General features: G+C 39.7%; 1 protein-coding gene across 1 annotated transcript; it reads left to right on the top strand.

Moving 5' to 3' along the window:
• Positions 1-640: 640 nt before the first annotated feature.
• On the top strand, positions 641-12,888 carry daw1 (dynein assembly factor with WDR repeat domains 1; the record flags this gene model as incomplete). Its single annotated transcript, XM_080547613.1, has 13 exons — positions 641-680; positions 3,696-3,768; positions 4,226-4,370; positions 5,102-5,160; positions 5,811-5,933; positions 6,395-6,494; positions 6,803-6,910; positions 7,460-7,566; positions 7,911-8,013; positions 10,977-11,091; positions 11,999-12,075; positions 12,530-12,692; positions 12,854-12,888. The coding sequence occupies 13 exons, from the start codon at positions 641-643 to the stop codon at positions 12,886-12,888; spliced, it is 1,248 nt and encodes a 415-aa protein (XP_080403739.1).
• Positions 12,889-14,408: the final 1,520 nt, after the last annotated feature.

Genomic DNA, 14,408 nt, shown 5'->3' with positions numbered 1-14,408 from the left:
TATTATTATAGTAGCCTATATCCAGTAGTCTTGATTTCCCCTAAGGGATGTAATATTATTAACGTCACGGGTACATAAGGTCATTTGATCTATATACACTACTATAAATATTACTATAAATATTGTACCAAGTAACCAACGTTTGATTGGGTAAAAATAGATAGAGCAATGTAGTCTAATTTTGAATGGCAATGTTTTGAAATGGCAAACATGTGACTTTATGTCAGATTGTTGTGTCTTAGGCAGAAAACCGTGTTCAGTGCATTTAAAAAGTGCCATTTTGAATAGCAAAATGTGTGTAAAGCAGAAAATGTGTTTAGAGTTTTGGAGACTTGAGAAGAGGTTTTGCTCTCTGTGTGTCAGTTTAATTAATTGTGCTATGCATGTCATTTTATTGTGTTAGCAATTGGAAAAAAAAAACTGTAATAGAACACATGTGCGGTGGACAGATACAGTTAAAAGTCCCAGTGCTGTTATACGTTATACAGCCCTTGTAACAAAACGAAACCAAACTGAACGCACCCATGTTTTAGTTGTGTTCATCTACTGCGCATGCGCCGCAAAACCTCTGCCCTGTCCGTCGCCATAGCAACGCTTTGTTGACAGTCAGGGATGCCTCAAGAAGCAGGGGAAGAAAAACATGAAACTCAAACGGTTCCTACTGAGATATTATCCTCCAGGTAACTATCTATCTATCTATCTATCTATCTATCTATCTATCTATCTATCTATCTATCTATCTATCTATCTATCTATCTATCTATCTATCTATCTATCTATCTATCTATCTATCTATCTATCTATCTATCTATCTATCTATCTATCTATCTATCTATCTATCTATCTATCTATCTATCTATCTATCTATCTATCTATCTATCTATCTATCTATCTATCTATCTATCTATCTATCTATCTATCTATCTATCTATCTATCTATCTATCTATCTATCTATCTATCTATCTATCTATCTATCTATCTATCTATCTATCTATCTATCTATCTATCTATCTATCTATCTATCTATCTATCTATCTATCTATCTATCTATCTATCTATCTATCTATCTATCTATCTATCTATCTATCTATCTATCTATCTATCTATCTATCTATCTATCTATCTATCTATCTATCTATCTATCTATCTATCTATCTATCTATCTATCTATCTATCTATCTATCTATCTATCTATCTATCTATCTATCTATCTATCTATCTATCTATCTATCTATCTATCTATCTATCTATCTATCTATCTATCTATCTATCTATCTATCTATCTATCTATCTATCTATCTATCTATCTATCTATCTATCTATCTATCTATCTATCTATCTATCTATCTATCTATCTATCTATCTATCTATCTATCTATCTATCTATCTATCTATCTATCTATCTATCTATCTATCTATCTATCTATCTATCTATCTATCTATCTATCTATCTATCTATCTATCTATCTATCTATCTATCTATCTATCTATCTATCTATCTATCTATCTATCTATCTATCTATCTATCTATCTATCTATCTATCTATCTATCTATCTATCTATCTATCTATCTATCTATCTATCTATCTATCTATCTATCTATCTATCTATCTATCTATCTATCTATCTATCTATCTATCTATCTATCTATCTATCTATCTATCTATCTATCTATCTATCTATCTATCTATCTATCTATCTATCTATCTATCTATCTATCTATCTATCTATCTATCTATCTATCTATCTATCTATCTATCTATCTATCTATCTATCTATCTATCTATCTATCTATCTATCTATCTATCTATCTATCTATCTATCTATCTATCTATCTATCTATCTATCTATCTATCTATCTATCTATCTATCTATCTATCTATCTATCTATCTATCTATCTATCTATCTATCTATCTATCTATCTATCTATCTATCTATCTATCTATCTATCTATCTATCTATCTATCTATCTATCTATCTATCTATCTATCTATCTATCTATCTATCTATCTATCTATCTATCTATCTATCTATCTATCTATCTATCTATCTATCTATCTATCTATCTATCTATCTATCTATCTATCTATCTATCTATCTATCTATCTATCTATCTATCTATCTATCTATCTATCTATCTATCTATCTATCTATCTATCTATCTATCTATCTATCTATCTATCTATCTATCTATCTATCTATCTATCTATCTATCTATCTATCTATCTATCTATCTATCTATCTATCTATCTATCTATCTATCTATCTATCTATCTATCTATCTATCTATCTATCTATCTATCTATCTATCTATCTATCTATCTATCTATCTATCTATCTATCTATCTATCTATCTATCTATCTATCTATCTATCTATCTATCTATCTATCTATCTATCTATCTATCTATCTATCTATCTATCTATCTATCTATCTATCTATCTATCTATCTATCTATCTATCTATCTATCTATCTATCTATCTATCTATCTATCTATCTATCTATCTATCTATCTATCTATCTATCTATCTATCTATCTATCTATCTATCTATCTATCTATCTATCTATCTATCTATCTATCTATCTATCTATCTATCTATCTATCTATCTATCTATCTATCTATCTATCTATCTATCTATCTATCTATCTATCTATCTATCTATCTATCTATCTATCTATCTATCTATCTATCTATCTATCTATCTATCTATCTATCTATCTATCTATCTATCTATCTATCTATCTATCTATCTATCTATCTATCTATCTATCTATCTATCTATCTATCTATCTATCTATCTATCTATCTAACTATCTATCTAACTATCTAACTATCTATCTATCTACCTACTGAGATATTATCCTACAGGTAAGGAAATAATACTATTCTGCAAAACAAAAGTCATGCCAGAAGTCATCAGTGTATATAGCGGTCCAAATCATTACGTTAGGGATGCAAATATGTTCAAGTCAAGACTAAAAACCCATCTTTTTAATATTGCCTTTAAATGACTAAATAATTAAATGATGATTATATAATGACTGGAGCACTTTGAGCTGCAACGTTTGCAGGAAAAGCGCTATACAAATAAAAGTTACTATTATTATTATTATTTTATTATTATAGTAGCCTATATCCAGTAGTCTTGATTTCCCCTAAGGGATGTAATATTATTAACGTCACGGGTACATAAGGTCATTTGATCTATATACACTACTATAAATATTACTATAAATATTGTACCAAGTAACCAACGTTTGATTGGGTAAAAATAGATAGAGGTTCCCAATCCCAAAGCAAACGGGGCACCCTCGTTACTCTGGGACGTTGGAAGAATGGCCGCGCCACGTATCTGCACCCTAGGCTGCATGAATAATAATAATAATAATAATAATAATAATAATAATAATAATAATAATAATAATAATAATACATTACTTTTCTAGACACTCAAAGACGCTTTACAAACTGAAAAGATCGAGTAGTAATAATAAAAAGAAACAAACAAACAAACAAAACTAATTATTTTTTGTATTGCTAAATCTAAATCTAAGTGTCTTTGTAGGACAATCGACTCTGTATAATGCAAGTATATCTAGACTTCGGACGGAGAAGTGGCGAAAACAAGCAATGCATTTTTGAATGCGTTTTACCACCAACGGAATCAACTGGAATGTCTTTGTTCCCAGGGATCATCCTGGAGTACGAGAAAGGAGGAGACCTGAGGACCAAATCCATCGATCTCCTGGACCTGTCTCCAGAGTGAGTGGTCTGCCAGAACATTAACCCTTTCCCTCAGTACCATTGCACTACCTTATTTTCTGTCTTATTTTGCACTTTTAACCTGTGCACTTTGTGTTCTACTGCACCAATGTGTGTCCCTATGGTCATACTCATTGTTTTATGTCCTATTGTATTCTGTTGTGATGTTGTCCATTATTCTTGTTGGTTTTTAATCTTTTGTACGATTTTATGTCATGAGGACTACAGATGTGACTAAATAAAGATCTACCTACCTATCTCTCTCTCTACCTATCTATCTATCTACTATTATAATTGTTTAACACTATTTGATTGCATCTGTATTTATTTAGGGATGACATGTTATTTTGTCTTCAAATAAGAGAAAAAAATACTCCAGTACTCACCTATACTGTAGCCTAGGGTTTCTACTGTTCCTGTACGACCCTGTATCATTCTGCAATGACCCTCTCTGCAGGACAGACACCGAGGAGTTAATCGCAGAGATAAAGAAGTCAGAGCCGTTGATCACAGCGTCTCGTACTGAGCAGTTGAAACTCCTGATCCTCAGACTGCAGGAGAAGCTCACCCAGCAGGACAACCACAGGTTCCACCTGTTCAAGGTCAGACGAGTCTCTGTTCATCCAGCCTGGCATCATGATAATCACTTTTATTTGTATAGCACGTTTCCTGCAAACGTTGCAGCTCAAAGTGCCCCAATCATTATATAATCATCATTTAATTATTTAGTCATAGGCAATATTTAGGCAATATTAAAAAGATGGGTTTTTACTGAACATACTGAACATACTTTGAACATAATTATTTGCTGAGGTTGCATCCCTAATGTAAACTGGCAGTGAAGACACAATCTGGGTGCATAAAATGAGAATGCAGCCTCACCAAATCTCTTCTTTTGTACATGTGGTACACAGAGAAAACCAGCGTCAGAAGACCTGAGAGCTCTATTGGGCTGATATGCTAGCAAAAGGTCTTTCACATATTCTGGTGCTGTGCCAGTGAGAGCTTTATAAACAAACAGAAGGATCTTGAAATCTATTCTGAACTTAACAGGAAGCCAGTGTAGATAGAGTCTCTAAAATAGGAGTTGTATGACTATGAGCTCTTCTGCTTGAGTAGGAGTTTGCACTTTGCATTAAAGCATGTAATTCCTCAATTGACCACTAGAGGGGAGCATACGATAGCAGGTTCCTTAACACATCCAAGCCAGATTAATAATGTATAGATATTACATGGTCAAATGGATAGATATTAATTAAACTAATGCAGTAAAGTATATTGCCTTGTGATTCAGATTCAGATGTTGTTTTTTCGTCTTCCTCTTTTTCCTCAGGCCCTGCAGGCTCATATACTGCCCCTGACCAATGTTGCCTTCAATAAATCGGGTTCGAGGTAAGTTTATCTGCACTGCATGTACATTGACCGGCCACTTTATTAGGTACATCTTGCTAGTACAGGATTGGAACCCCACCTTTTGCGTTCAGAACTGCCTCCATTCTTCGTGGCATAGATTCAACAAGGTGCTGGAAACATTCCTCAGAGATGTTGGTCCATATTGACATTACAGCGTCACACAGTTGCTGAAGATATCCCCCACACCATTAAACCACCATTTTCGCCCAGAGAACTGCCGCTCACTGGATATTTTCTCTTTTTCTGACCATTCTCTGTTACCCCTAGAGATGGTTGTGCGGGAAAATCCCAGTAGATCAGCACTTTCTGAAATACTCAAAACAGCCCCGTCTGGCACCAACACCCATGCCACATTCAAAGTCACTTAAATCACCTTTCTTACCCATTCTGATGCTTGGTTTGAACTTCAGCAAGATCGTCTTGACCATGTCTACATGTCTAAATGCATTGAGTTGCTGCCACATGATTGGCTGATTTAGATATTTGTGTTTACGAGCAGTTGAAAAGGTGTACCTAAATAAAGTGGCCACCGGTGAGTGTATATCTGCACCTCTAGAATGCACTTGTGTTTTTTGGTAAACTGTCCCCCCCCCACCCCTCTCTCTCTCTTTCTTTCTCTCACCCTGCAGGTTCATAACGGGGAGCTATGACAGGACATGTAAGATCTGGGACACAGCCTCAGGCAAGGAGCTGCACACCCTGGACGGCCACAGGAACGTGGTGTATTCCATCGCCTTCAACAACCCCTACGGGTAACCTGTCCTCTTCTCTCTCCTCCCAGGTTTAACACTTAATCAGCCATGAGTAAAAATAAATGTTATATTTTTGCACTCAATCAAATTTCAGGACCCTCCTTTCATGACTTTTCCTAGATATGTGCGTTCTACCACCCAGTATCCTTACATTTTCAAAATCACATCAGGATAAGCTAGTATAAAGCTGTTTTGCAGTTTTTCTGTGTAGGAGGCAGGCTAATTTACAAGCGGCCAACTAGTGGTCGTTGTGTGTAAATAGCAGCTTAGCATTATAAAGAGGGGGTCAGGGGGCACTTTTAGTAGGTAAAAAAGGCACGGCTGTTCTAGTGTTAATAGCATCAGTGGGCCTTACCCCCCCCCCCCACCCCCCAGGTCCTCAACATTTACAACAACTTAACATGTTTCTATTTCAAGTTTTTAGAATCACACCTTTATCCCCTGCTGTTCCTTAAATCCAGAGACAAGATCGCCACCGGGTCCTTTGATAAGACCTGCAAGCTGTGGAGCGCAGAGACGGGGAAGTGTTTCCATACCTTCCGTGGACACACTGCAGAAATAGTACGTGTGACATCCCACAGTACTGATGTGGAAAGAAATTAAGTTTTGCTTGTCTTTCAGAATGAGGGATTACGGTCAGGTTTGAATATGTTCAACACCAACACCCTGCCAACATTTAAACAGGCCCTCAAAACCCACCTCTTCAAGCTTGCCTTCACCAGGGGGGGTATTCAATACCCCCCTGGTGTGTCTAGTGAATGACAACACCCAACCTAGACTTCTGTTTCTAACCCTAACCCTAAACAGGTGTGTCTAGTGAATGACAACACCCAACCTAGATGTCTGTTTCTAATCCTAACCCTAAACAGGTGTGTCTAGCTTTCAACCCTCAGAGTACCCTGGTGGCCACAGGCAGCATGGACACCACAGCCAGGCTCTGGGATGTTCAGACTGGGGAGGAGGTCGCCACGCTGATAGTGAGTCTCTCTCTCTCTCTCTGTACCTCCTCTGCACACGCTCACTACCATCTGGGTGCACATGCACATTCATGAGTTCATTCAAAGTCATTCATTCATTCTTGGGTACTGTAGTCCAGAAGTGGCCCTGCTTCTCTACTCTACTGCTGATCCTTCTATCAATCACTGCACTGTGAACTGATAACCAGGGTTCCCACGGGTCCTTGAAATCCTTGAAAGTTTGTGAATTTGAGAAAGAAAAATCAAGGTCTTGAAAGTTTTTGAAAATAGACGTGGGTCATTGAAAGTGCTTGAATTCCCCCCCCTCTCTCTCTCTCTCTCTCTCTCTCTCTCTCTCTCTCTCTCTCTCTCTCTCTCTCTCTCTCTCTTTCTCTCTCTCTAAAAAAAAAGTTCTGTTCTGTCTCAAACTATGCCGTGTTGGGTCCTTGAATTTGAGGGAATTGAGTCTTGAAAGTCCTTGAAAGTTGGTTGAATGTGATGTTTCAGAAGGTGTACCCAGAAGGGAACCCTGGATAAAGCATAATGACTAAATATCTTCCTCTCTCGTAGGGTCACTCTGCAGAGGTCATCTCCTTGTCGTTTAACACCGTAGGTGACCAGTTAGTCACAGGGTCTTTCGACTACACCGTGTCCCTATGGGAAGTCCCTTCAGGGAGGTGAGGCATCGACAGAATCTCTCTCTCTCTCTCTCTCTCTCTCTCTCTCTCTCTCTCTCTCTCTCTCTCTCTCTCTCTTCTCTCTCTCTCTCTCTCTCTCTCTCTCTCTCTCTCTCTCTCTCTCTCTCTCTCTCTCTCTCTCTCTCTCTCTCTCTCTCTCTCTCTCTCTCTCTCTCTCTCTCTCTCTCTCTCTCTCTCTCTCTCTCTCTCTCTCTCTCTCTCTCTCTCTCTCTCTCTCTCTCTCTCTCTCTCTCTCTCTCTCTCTCTCTCTCTCTCTCTTTCTGGGGGGAGGGTGAATACGAGTGTTGTGTGCCCTACCCTGATGCTGTGTGTGGTTGTGACAGGCGTGTCCACACCCTGAAGGGCCACAGAGGAGAGATCAGCAGTGTGCAGTTCAACTGGGACTGCTCCCTCATCATCACTGGCTCCATGGACCAGAGCTGCAGGGTGAGCCTCTCTCCTCCTAGTCTGGCACCATCTCTCCCTTTAAGCTCTACATCATCATCATCATCATCCCTTTAAGCTCTACATCATCATCATCCCTTTAAGCTCTACATTATCATCATCCCTTTAAGCTCTACATTATCATCATCCCTTTAAGCTCTACATCATCATCATCCCTTTAAGCTCTACATCATCATCACAACAGGGTTCCCGCGCTGGTCTTAAAAAGCCTTAAAGTCTAAAATCCAGCAATGCTATGTATAAGGCCTAAAAAGGTCTTACATTTCAGCTATTAAGTCTAAAAAATGAGGTGCTAGGTATAAAAAATGAGATTAGCTTGTCCTGCAAGGAAATCAGTCCGAACACCAGGGTTTCCGTTAGAAAAATTTGCCGTCGGACATCGTGTCCGGGAAGAATTCGATTTACCGGACAAACGTGATATATTCCGGTCATCATATTAAAATATAATTATTTTTATTTTTTTCAAAATCATATATTTTTTTTCTCCAAATCTAATATAGCTGTTTGTCGCGGTGATTACTGTTGTGTAGCGGCCTATATATGCCATTTAATGTCTATTTCTCATCCGATACGATTAGATGCGAGCTATATAATATATAATAATATAACATGATTTGACGCATGCGCGCTATGCCATGCGTCAAATCCAGCGCTGAACGGGTCCAGCGCTGAACGGGCGCCTCACTGGGAACTGAACAGACAGCATCGATCAATGAACGGACTCCACATTACGTTAACTGAAGTTTGTTAAATTGTTTGGGATTAATGTGAGTTTTCTATTTTCTCTTTACAGTTTTACCCTTTTTTTTTTAAATCAATAAAACAACGTCATTTCTATAAGTCTCGCTGGTTGGGAAGGCATTTCGTTTAGCTCGGGAGTATGACAATGGGAAGAACATAACTGTTTATTGAGAAACAATTGATAGGCAGTCTGGGATACGTATATAAAGAAATACCACAATGTCTAGATGTATAACATTTTATTGAACGGTAACAGTGCAAGCATGTAGGCTACGGGGAACAGGGATTTTGGTCAGTAGGTCCTTTGTACAGAGGGCGTTTCTCTCCGACAACGCGTTCCCAGGTACCATGGAAGTCATAGGTAGTCCAGCACACTGACAGAGAGACAGACAGACAGACAGACAGACAGACAGTCAGTTTACTTCTACCCTTTTGAGTGGAATTACTCCTTTAATTAGCTGTTAGCCATCTCAAAGCCCCCTGAGCTGCTCGTCAACACTGAGAATAGACCACATTATAGAAACCAAAACACCGTTTTTTAAATCCACAGGGAATAACCGAGAGTGTAAGGAAAGGCACACCCAGCGCTGTCAGTGGTGGGGAGACTTGAAGTGGCTTTGCTTGATTTCCATCACAGATTCAAGGATGGGATTATTTTAGATTATTTTAGATTAGATTAGATTAGATTAGGTGAGATTCAATTTTATTGTCATTGCCGAGTACAAGTACCAGACAACAAAATGCAGTTTAGCATCTAACCAGAAGTGCAAAATAGTGATATAAAAACAAACACTTAACTTTCGGGGAAACTGCTAAAATAAAATAAATTAAATAAATTAAAAAAGAAAGCGACTATTAGCACCGCCGAATGACAACAAACGTATGAGTAATGAGTAAAACAATGTCACTTTTATAGTATGTTGTTTAACTTGCCGTTCGGTCGCCATGGCTCTGGTGTGTGTAGCAGCTTCAGCTAGCTGGCTGGAAACTTCTAGGGGTGCGTTCGTAAACACGCTCTGAGAGCGCCGGAGCGCACGCTGGCTTCGATGTCACAGAGCGACCGAGTCGTTCGATTGGACGAGAGGCGTTCCGCGAGTGCTGATCGGATTTCCAGAGCGTGTTTACGAACGCACCCAGCCAGCTTTAGCGAATTGTATTCAAAGGGAAATATTTTCACCGGAAAATTATGTCCGACGACTTTTCAATTTTACCGGACAAAGACCGGTAATTGCCGGTTAACGGAAACCCAGCCGAACACATCTATTTACGTGGAAATTAAAAATGTATTTTGAGTAATTATGGCACTTGTTTATTTTATATTAATTATCCTTCAGACTTTTTTGTCTGTATGGCAGTGAAATCCCTAATTTCATCACCTCGAGGATGACAAAAAGCTATCATATGGTGTCGTGAATAGGTCTTAAATTCTATTCAAAGAGGTCTAAAAAAGGTCTAAAAAGGTCTTACTTGTTGACTTGTAGGAACCCTGTCAGAATAGTGCAATGTTCTCTAACCTGTAATATGTTCTTGTGTTTAGGTTTACATACACTGTATAAGTTTACTAGTTCATACTGTATGTTTATAAAAGTACGTAGTTACATGCTAACACCCCCCTGTCTATATACCCCCCTGTGAATAGGCCATATCGTGTATATAAGTATATACGTTTACATAATAGATACATACTCAGACTCCTACCGATTACTTGGGTATATCCCCCTATTTATGTCTATTTATGTCTGCTTGCCATCACCAGTTAACCCTCTCCCCCTCCCCTTCCCATGTGTCCCCAGCACTACCTTAACCTTTTTGTGTCTTTTTATTATTACTACTCAATCTTTTCAGTTTGTAAAGCGTCTTTGAGTGTCTAGAAAAGCGCTATATAAGTCTAATGTGTTATTAGAATTATTATTATTATTATTTATGTCTCATTCTTGTTTTTTATTATCTTAGGACTGTGTTTTATTATCTTAGGACAGTGTTGATTGTTAGCACCTAGGGTTTGTATTTCACTTTGGTTGTACAAGGACAATAAAGATCATTCATTCATTCAAGCTGGTTGTTTAGAAGTGCCTAGTGTGCATACATACTTACTAATCAAGCAGTGACCATGTGATGTATTTCTTTTCCTGTTCCTGTGATGTGCGTGCGTGTGTGTGTGTGTGTGTGTGTGTGTGTGTGTGTGTGTGTGTGTCTCCTGCCAGGTGTGGGAGGCAGGCAGTGGGAGGTGTGTGGCCACGCTAGCAGGGCACAAGGACGAGGTTCTGGACGTGTGTTTTGACTACTCTGGTCAGCTCATCGCCACCGCCTCCGCCGATGGTGAGAGTCGCTGTTTCCATTACTGTTGGATTGAATGTTCTATATTGAATGATCTATATTGAATGTTCTATATTGAATGTTCTATATTGAATGATCTATATTGAATCATCTATATTGAATGTTCTATATTGAATGATCTATATTGAATGTTCTATATTGAATGTTCTATATTGAATGTTCCATATTGAATGTTCTATATTGAATGTTCTATATTGAATGTTCCATATTGAATGTTCTATATATTTCCATTACTGTTGTATAAAGCCCAATGCACACGGCGTGCGATTTTGTCGCACGACAACATTCGATTCTCAATTCTTAGAATTATTTCAATTGGTGTGAATGGAGAATCGAATGTTGTCGTGCGATAATATCGCATCGCACGCCGTGTGCATTGTCTCATTCAAAACAATGGAATCGAATTCGGCGGTGCGACAAAATCGGGGCCGTGTGCATTGGCCTTAATGTTCTATATTGGACGCTGTCCAGGTATTCTAGTTTTGCAGTGAAAAAAGACACAGCTGTTTTCTAGACATCTGGCTTGTTCTATCAGCATACCGCACACCTCTTTTTTTAGTGTTAAAATTCGCATTTGTCTTTGCTCAAGCAATAATATAGGATTCTATAGGTATATGGTTATTTATGTTATATTTAGTTTTAGAAAGAGACTCTATTTTTGAAATGTTGTAATATATTGTAAGGAAGGGGGCGGGACTAGATACGTTTTCACTTCCTCCTGTCCCCTCCCGAACACGCTAGTGTAAATTGCATGAGGTAAAATTGTGTTGGATAACTTTTTTTCTTTTTTAAATGTTTATGTTTTGACATGTTTTTATATGTTTATTGTGTTTGGGACAAATACAAATCAAATCAATAATATAGGAGTGTTGTTCCCCTTGCCTCTCAGACACGGCCAGGGTGTACAGTGTGGCCACACACCAGTGCACAGTGACCCTGGAGGGCCACACGGGGGAGATCTCCACGGTGAGTCACTGGACAGGTGATCAGTCAGACACACAGGACTACAGACAGACAGGCCTACAGACAGACACACAGAGTGACAGTCAGACACACAGGACTAATAGACACGCAGGACTACAGACAGACACACAGGACTACAGACACACAGGAATACAGACACACAGGACTACAGACACACAGGGCTACAGACACACAGGACTACAGACAGACACACAGGGCTACAGACACATAGAACTACAGACACACAGGACTACAGACACACAGAGCTACAGACAGACACACAGAGCTACAGACAGACACACAGGGCTACACACAGACACACAGGGCTACAGACACACACACACACACACACACACAGACACAGAGACACACACACACACACACCTCCACTCTTCTCACATTGTGGATGTCCACCTCCCTCTCTCCCTCCCTCCCTCCCTCCCTCCCTCCCTGGCAGATCTGCTTCAACCCCCAGGGCAGCAGGGTTCTGACGGCCAGCTCAGACAGGACGGCCCGGCTGTGGGACGTCCAGACTGGCGTCTGTCTGCAGGTGCTGGAGGGACACACGGACGAGATCTTCTCCTGCGCCTTCAACTACGAGGGCGACACCATCATCACAGGTACCTGCCTTTAAACACACAGTACAGTACAGGACTGAAAGGAAAGCGAACATGCTAGCGTAGCTTTTTACACGCAAATACTTCATCAAGACGTCCATTAAAAGAACCCAGCCTGGTGAAGTTTACCTTCTGTGCAACGTCCTCCCTCTGTTCCTCTGCAGGCAGTAAGGACAACACCTGCCGCATCTGGCACTGAGCCCTCCAGGGGGCAGTAGTGTGTTGGTCCAGAGGGAGGCTGTCTGGTCGGAGGTCCAGGCACGTTGAACACGTGTCTGTTTCTGCCTTGTTCTGGTCAGTGTCCTGCTGTGTGCTCCAGCTCGGCTTGCAACATGAAGGCAGACCCTGTCCACACAGCTAACCCTAACCCTGACCCCTAACCCTAACCCTAACCTCTAACCCTAACCTTTATTTGTAATTGAGAATCATTGACTCTACTGTAACCTGTAATCTTGTGGTTCCAACGCCGTGTGTACCGCGTGTACCGCGTGTACCGTGTGTCCTCTAACAGCTCAGAGTGAGGAAGGGCCAGTAGGATTTGACTAGGATATCACTTTCACTGCCTTGTCATGTTAATGTCACCCAGTAAACAAAGAGGCCAAAAGACGTCCTCAAGGAAGCCGGAATGTGGGTTCAGATTATGTCTTTCTAGGACGTCCAGATGACGTCTTTACGATTCTGTAGTCCATAAGACATCCTAAAGACGTCATCTGGACGTCCTACAAAGACGTCATCTGAACCCACATTCCGGCTTCCCCGAGGACGTCTTTTGGACTCTTTGTTTACTGGGCAGTTTTACTTGAGTGCTCATTGAAGAAAATAATGTGTTCTGTGTCTCAATAAAGACGATTCACGTTTCACATGACATCACATACATTTATTGATCTCATAAGATAAATACATTCAGTTCTACAGCAAGTGTGCTTCTGATGCTGATAAAACACTACAGTACCACTAAGCAGGTTAACACCTGACAAACCAGATTCACGTACAAATGTGACATTACAAACTGGATCTACCCTTTGTCTTCCTGAAATATTAAAAACAAGAGAGCACTCTTCTACCCCAAGGTGCAGCAGTTCAGAATCTACAATATGTACAACTATTCAAAATAAACAATGATCAAATAACATGGACAACACATAACACAACTCATAATTAAGTTACAACAGAAGTGGACATGTTGACCGATGAAAACATCGACTTGTGGACATGTGGTACAACTTGAAAGCGCGGTAGTGTATGCTTCTGTCAGTAAACCGGTGAACAATGGCTTAACTGAGCATAGTTGGAGTTGCTGACAGTGTATTGAAGATATGACATACTGTAGTGTACATTAAAAGGTAGCGTGTCACACAGGGGGAGGAGTTCAGGGAATCGGGTGCTGTTCTATTGGTTCTCTATTGTTTCTTTCTGCGGGCTGATTCATTTACATAGTTATTTGACTAAGGGCCGTGCATCTGAAAAAGAGAAACATGCTTCTTTTCTTAAAGGGAGACTGTTGTGCTCAGAGCAGCCAAATACCAATCTCTACCTCCAAAGCCAGCCATGTGTGATCTGAGGGTAGTGGAGGGGGGGGGGGGGGTGTATCTCTGGTGTGCAGGGGGGATTTCAAGGATAGAGCTCACAGACCGTACAGGGAAACGAGGAGTTTGTGGATGGGGGACACACACAGTCAGGGGTGTTAGGGGTGAGTGGGTGTTTGGACAGGGTGTGTTG

The sequence above is a fragment of the Nansenia antarctica genome (assembly GCF_963989245.1).
Source record: "Nansenia antarctica genome assembly, chromosome: 17".
Classification (NCBI taxonomy): domain Eukaryota; kingdom Metazoa; phylum Chordata; class Actinopteri; order Argentiniformes; family Microstomatidae; genus Nansenia; species Nansenia antarctica.
Note: the sequence above shows the minus strand (reverse complement) of the source record. Positions and strands in the feature narration are given on the sequence as shown.